At 31.6% G+C, this 6,979-nt stretch overlaps 1 protein-coding gene across 1 annotated transcript; it reads left to right on the forward strand.

Moving 5' to 3' along the window:
* The first annotated feature begins 1,297 nt into the window (after window positions 1–1,297).
* Window positions 1,298–5,524, forward strand: LOC134694314 (uncharacterized). The gene is made up of 3 exons (XM_063555319.1): window positions 1,298–1,444; window positions 4,256–4,390; window positions 5,063–5,524. The coding sequence occupies exons 1-3, from the start codon at window positions 1,298–1,300 to the stop codon at window positions 5,522–5,524; spliced, it is 744 nt and encodes a 247-aa protein (XP_063411389.1).
* Window positions 5,525–6,979: the final 1,455 nt, after the last annotated feature.

Raw genomic sequence — 6,979 nt, forward strand, 5'->3', positions numbered from 1 at the left:
AAACTTCAAACAATCTTAGATAGTCATATGACGTGGATATAAGCAATTATTAGTCACGGCACTGGATTTAACAATTAGAAAACCCCATATATTTTTTTCAAAATTTGACTGACTTCGAATTGGGTCACTTTAGTTACTTATGAATAATATAGTTTAATATTTGAAAAATAAACTGAAAATAGAAATGTGGTTCGGTCAATAACTATGAATTTAGATAAAGAAAGATGTGATGTCAGTGCCAATGAGACAACTCTCAATCCAAGTCATCATTATAGGTCAATGTACGGCCTTAAACACGGATCCGTGACTCGCAAATTGTTTTATGATGTGACTCTGTACCTATGTATCTTGTCATACTTTGAACCACACTATTATTTTATTTATCATTATTAATTTTACTGTTAAGTCTGTTTTTTGTTATATCTATTTTACGTGACTGTATTTAAGTATCCCGTCATACTTTGAACGACAAAATTATTTCATGTCTACCTTTATTTTTACATTTTACATAGATAAATAAGATCGTATAATGTATGCAAAATGAGGATGTTAAATTTCATGTATGCCTTTTTGTGCTTCTTCGTTATATTTGTTGTTTTTATAGTGATTAACATAATAACACAATGTTAACTGTGGTACCCCTAATGTGGACATTTTTTACCTATTGTGTATGTTTATTTTGTTCACGCATCGGTGACAATATAATGGAATTTGATGCAACTGTCATACAAGTGAGAGGTTAAGCTAGATATAGAACCAGGTTCAGTCCACCAATTTTTACATAAGAAAATGCCTGTACCAAGTCAGGAATATGACAGTTGATATCCATTCGTTTGGTGTGTTTGAACTTTTGTTTTTGCCACTGATTGGGGACTTTCCTTTTTGAATTTTCCTCGGAGGTCAGTATTTTTGTGATTTTACTTTTTACCGAATATTAAGCTATAAAAGGCCAGAAATTATAAGACTGTAAAACCATTCAGACAGAAAAACCAACGGTCCGTTCTTTACAAAAACGAGAAACGAAAAACACTTGTGAAGCACATCAACAAACGACAACCACAGACCGCCAGGTTCCTGACCTAGGACAGGTGCAAACAATGCAACCAACTTGTTAATTTTACTTATTTCAAAAGGTTACAGTACGCTAACTGGTTGAAGATTACGCGACGAAAACAAAGCTAAAGATAGAAAACACGGCATTAATATGACTTATTTTCAGTCTGATATTTTATGAAATTTAAGTTATTATTTACTAAATTAACCGCTGATTTACTATATCTAATTTTAGGAGTAAATAATGGGGCTCTGCTGTTCTCTTGGTAAAGTTGGTTCTGTTTCTATAGAAGGATCTAATCAAAATCTAGATCGTAAAGAAACATACAATGACTTGACAACTTATCTTAAAGAAAGCCACGATGAGGCTGATAAACTTCAGCAGAATTTTGTAAGTATGAATATTTTTCGTTCGTTTTTAGTTGTTAACAGCTAGTTGATGTAATTGTTTATTCATTGCTTTAAATTATAGCTTTTGTGCAGGTGAGTAATATAATTTTTATTGCTAGTAAATGTTTTCTTTGTTTAATTCAAGAGCCAAAAATTATAAAAAAATGTATATTCATAGATGACGAATTTCATTTCTTTTTGTATTGTGACATTACCATACATTGCATTGCGTTCCATATGTTTTGCTAATCTAAAAGACTATGTGCCATTATTTCAACATGTTGATGCATTTAATAAGCTAAAACAAATTCTAAAGAACACACTAGAACTTGTTTGTCATATTGGAGTCTTCATTAAGCAGTCTTGAGAACTAAAGGGGCCGGACCCTTGTCAGACAAACTTATGGTTGTTTTATTACCTCTCTTTTACACTTGAACTCTTTTGTTGTAATATTTTTAATGTTTAAAATTGTATTGCATTTTTTTGTATGTAATTGTACCATTGTTTGTGTGTATTGCTAGACCCTTGAGTATAATTTTGCAATAGAGAATATTCATGTTATTATTATATGGACTTTTGAAATCATCGATATTAGAATCGTCTCTTTGAATAGATATTCATGAACAGACGAGACGCTGTCATTGTCTGAAATAAAAAGTTGTGTCTACGTCATTTGGTCCCACGCTGATTGTTCATTCCTTCTTATTTTAATAAACATTGTATTTACAATTGCTTCTCTGGTTTCATATTACACAAAATTTTAGCAAAAGCAATGCATGTAATGGTCGTTGCGTTTTCTACGTAACTCGTTGTCTGTATAACTTGACTATCAACATTGAAGTTATGAGTTTGAATGACGTTCATTGCAATTGAGTTCGACCTTTATTTACTAGAGTTTCCAGTTTTCCTGATATTCGTACACACTTTTATAGGATAATTGCAATACTTTAAATTTATTACTGCACATTTTATTACGAATTGTCATTTTGCTACACTAGTATATGTGTAAGTATACGCATTTTTTAGTTCTTGTTTATTAAAATGAGTTTGTCAGCCTTTGACGTATATATCCATTTCAGTCTTATAAAGATATTGGTTTATTCACGATTGAACTCTACAATATTATAATGCATTTGTGTCGTATGTTTAGGTTGACAGTTTCAAAGATTTCCTAATTGATATATAGATTACACTGCAATGATCACATTAAGATTACTTTAGTTATAAAGTTAAGAGAATCATAAACAATGATATGTTTCCCGTAATTTATGGTACATATAACTTAACATAAAATGTATAAATTTGATTTGAATAGTTCTATCTATAAGTTTAGTTAGAAATGTTGTTGACTCAAAGCTTCTTGATGTTCGATCATATTTCCAGATTGATTTTAACAAATGACTTACATTGCTTCAATTTCTGTTTTTTTCACACATCGTTGTCAATGTTATTGAATTTGATGCAATTATTATACATATTAGAGCTAGCTATAAAAAAAACCAGGTTTAATTCAACAAGATAATGTCTGAGTCAGGAATACGACAGTTGCTATCCATTCGTTTGATGAGCTTTCTATTTTGTCATTTGATTAGGGACTTTCCGTTTTGAATTTTCCTCGGAGTTAAGTATTTTTGTGATTTGACTTTTTTTTTTAAATAAAGGCAACAGTAGTATAACGCTGTTCAAAACTCATAAATCCATGGACAAAAAAACAAAATCGGGGTAACAAACTAAAACCGAGGGAAACGCATTAAATATAAGAGGAGAACAACGACACAACACCGAAACGCAACACACACAGAAACGCACCAAGCATCAGACAAAATACCACGAGAATAACAAATATAACATCAAAACCAAATACATGCATTTGGGATAGACAAGTAAATACTTCAAAACCTTTTACTGCTATATGATACATAGGAGGAAACAAGCCTAAGTTAAGTTTTGTGTTTATATTACAAGGATTTAGATAATGGAAAAGTCCTTAAAACAACTGAGAAAATCAACCAACGGAAAATGTGTATAACTGCTTCTCTATTCCTGTTAAGGTACTATCATTTTATCATTTTCCGCAGTGAAAATGGTTAATTAAACCTGGTTTAATGGCGAGCTAAACCTCTTACTTGTATGACAGTTGTTTATAGTTTAGTCACATCAACAACCTTGGTTAAGCAATTATAAGTTGGATCCTTGGGATGAGCTTCCATTAGGAAAACAAACGTTTCCTAATCAAACTGAAATGAATTAATTTTTAATATAGTAATCAGTTGTTATCAATATCATTTAGTAAATAGCGTAATCGTTTATCAATTAATTAGACAAACGTTAAGTAATCAATTAAAACGTTTGACACCGTATGACTTGATTTCTTATATTATTAGCCCACTAGGATATTCGGATTGTGTAGATCATGCGTAGTAGCGTACATATACATTTCGAAATAATTGAAAGCACTGTCAGCTTTGATGTTAATATTGTTAATTAGAATAGTTGGTTTGAACAAATCGTTTAAAGTGTTTACTTTTGAGATTTCAGTTTCTATGTTTTCCATGAAACTATCGCGTTATGTTTACCTAGACCTCAGTTTTTCAATAAACAAAAATAAATAACTACATTTTTGTATTTTATATGGAGATATAGAAAGTTGTGGTATGAATGCAAATGAGACAACTCTCCATTCAACTAACAATATATACTAGTAAACCATTAAAGGTCAAGTTACGGCCTTAAGCACGGAGCCTTGTGAAGTTTGGTTACTTTTTTTTAATGTAGCAAACATATTTTAAACAGCACTATATTTAATTATTAGGCAGATAAAGTGATTCAAAGTACCCTAGTGATTAATATTGTAAGAACGAAAGCGGAAAAGGAATTAAGAAAGTCAAAAGAGACAAAACCTTTGTCAGATAAGAAGGCAGAGGAAATAGTCAATGATATACAAAAGGTAGGTACACGTTAAAGTATATTGTCAAATCATAATTCGATTGTTTCCTGCTGATAGGATTATAGAATGTTTAATAGCTTACATAAACATTTTCTATCAAACTGGAAAAAACTTTAAAATATCGATATTAACATTTACCGGTGTCGTCAACCCAAATTTAAGTATGGAGTTTGCAGATTACAGAGCATTTCTTAAATGTTTTAGTCCAGTATTGTGTACCATAATGCAAACGTTTTCTGCAACAACAAAAAATGGAATATGTTGAGAATTTTTTTTTTATTATTGTTCTCCCTTTATTTACACAGAAACAGTTACCGCAAAATTAATGTTAAAAGAGGGACGAAAAATATCAAAGGGACATTCAAACCCATTAATCTAAAACAAACTGACAACGCCAGGGCTAAAAATGAAAAAGGCAAAAAGAAAAACCATAGTTCACATGACACAACATAGAAAACTAAAGAATAAACAACAAAAAACCCACCAAAAACTAGGGGTGATATCAGGTGCTCCGAAAGGGTAGGCATATTCTGCGAGAAGAAATAATAAAAAAAATGAAAAATAACAGCATATAATAAGAAGGCTTGCAGTAACTGAATGTGAAATCTGAGACTCTTATTCACCGTGTTTGTATTTTGTTATTAGTAAGGTTTTGATAACTCTTGTTTTCAGGAAAACAATTGGTTAAAAAGATCCAAAGAAATTTTCACAAATGTTATCATCAAACTTAAGGACGCCCGTGAAGATGATCCATCTTTCATAGATAAACAATCCAATTACAAGAAACTAACTGATAAGCTAAAAACAGATGTTATGACTTTGATAGAGAGTAGAATCAAACAAATTAGACCAAGTTGTACAAACTTAGCAGCAGAAAGTTCTGATGACAGCGAAACAGACGGGCCGAGTAATCAGGCGAAGAGTGGTTATGAGTCTAGTCATAGTTTAGAATGCGTAAGCGAAAACGAATCAAATTATGGCGATGAAAATGTTGACAAATCTGGTCGATATAAAAAGCAGGTGCACGCTTATAAGTTGCTTTATGAATGTACATTAATATTGAAAGCGGAACGCGACAATTTTTCCAAAATAAACTCAATTATTGTGGGTGTAACGTGCCAAGCAAAAATATAAAAGTTTTATTAGAGGTAAACGATATTCTGTATCATGTTTTATGATAAATAAAGACTAGAGTAGTATATCGTTGTTCAAGAGTAAAAAATCAGTAAAGAAAAAACCCAAAATCCGGATTATAAACTAAGACAGAGGGCAACACATCAACCTTTAACAGAAACAATGAAGTGCAAAAAAAAATAAAAAATCGTCAACATGCATAGCAATGGACTCTTTGATAACAACTGCCATATTCCTAATTTAATACAGGACTTTTTATCTCAAAAAATAATGATTGGTTGAAACTGGTTTTATGGCTAGCTTACCATCCGCTCATATGGCAATGTTAACAAGTATCACTAAAATGACAATGCTACTAGACAGGAATACAGTACAAACAAACTCAAGACCACTCAGCACACAGAAAGGCATACAAAATAATATAACTGTGCACTACTAACTTGTAAACCAACGATTTACGACGAAATTCTTGCATTAACGACAGCAAAAGACACCACAAACAATGACATATCTTTTACCAGCTACTATTGTTAAACGGGAGCGAGTCAAACATTTATATTTATAAACCCCAGAAATAGATAAAACACTAAAATACTAAACTACGAGGTAAATTCAAAACAAAAAGCCCCTAATCAAATGGTGCAATCAAAGGATAATACACATCAAACGAATGGACAACAACTGTTATATTTTCTGACTTGGTACAGGCATTTTTAAATGGAGAAAATAGTGAATTGAACCTGATTTTATAGCGCTTAACCTCATATTTACTGTCATATTCCTGAAATGATACAATCTATGTAGAAAATCGTGGATCAAAGCTGCTTTTACAGCTAGCTTTAACTCTCACATGTATGATAGTCTCATTAACATTTCATTATATTGAAAACACAATGCGAGGAAAGCAGGTAGACATAATTGGTATAAATGTCAACATTCAAAGTCATCATTGTGTTATAATCTTAATCACTATAAACAAAAAACAAATATGTCAACAAACAAAGTAAAAAAAGTCATATAGACAAAGCATATTAGACAAAAATACAAAAAAAAACCAGTAAAAACCTACAGACAAATATAAGTAAACATGACACAACAAAGAAAACTAAAGAATAAGCCACATGAATCCCACCAAAAATTAGGGATGATCTCAGGTGCTACGGAAGGGTAAGTATACCCTGTTCCACATGTGGCACCCGTCGTATTGTTAATGTTATAACAAATCCGGTAAATAGTTTAATTTGGTTGGTAATATTCATGGAAGAGAAGGGGATTGTAGTTACGACTTAAACATATCCAACATCATCTGTGAAGCGGTTATTCCATAACAGTCAACCAATTCGTGATGGCGTCCGTAAAATTTACGAAGGGATGATTTCAACTTAACAATTTGGAACTCTTGGTTTAATAGCGTCCTTGTAAGCAGCAACCCTCTATCAAGGAAATTTTGATAAG

Source organism: Mytilus trossulus, chromosome 13 (assembly GCF_036588685.1).
Source record: "Mytilus trossulus isolate FHL-02 chromosome 13, PNRI_Mtr1.1.1.hap1, whole genome shotgun sequence".
NCBI classification, from domain to species: Eukaryota; Metazoa; Mollusca; class Bivalvia; order Mytilida; family Mytilidae; genus Mytilus; species Mytilus trossulus.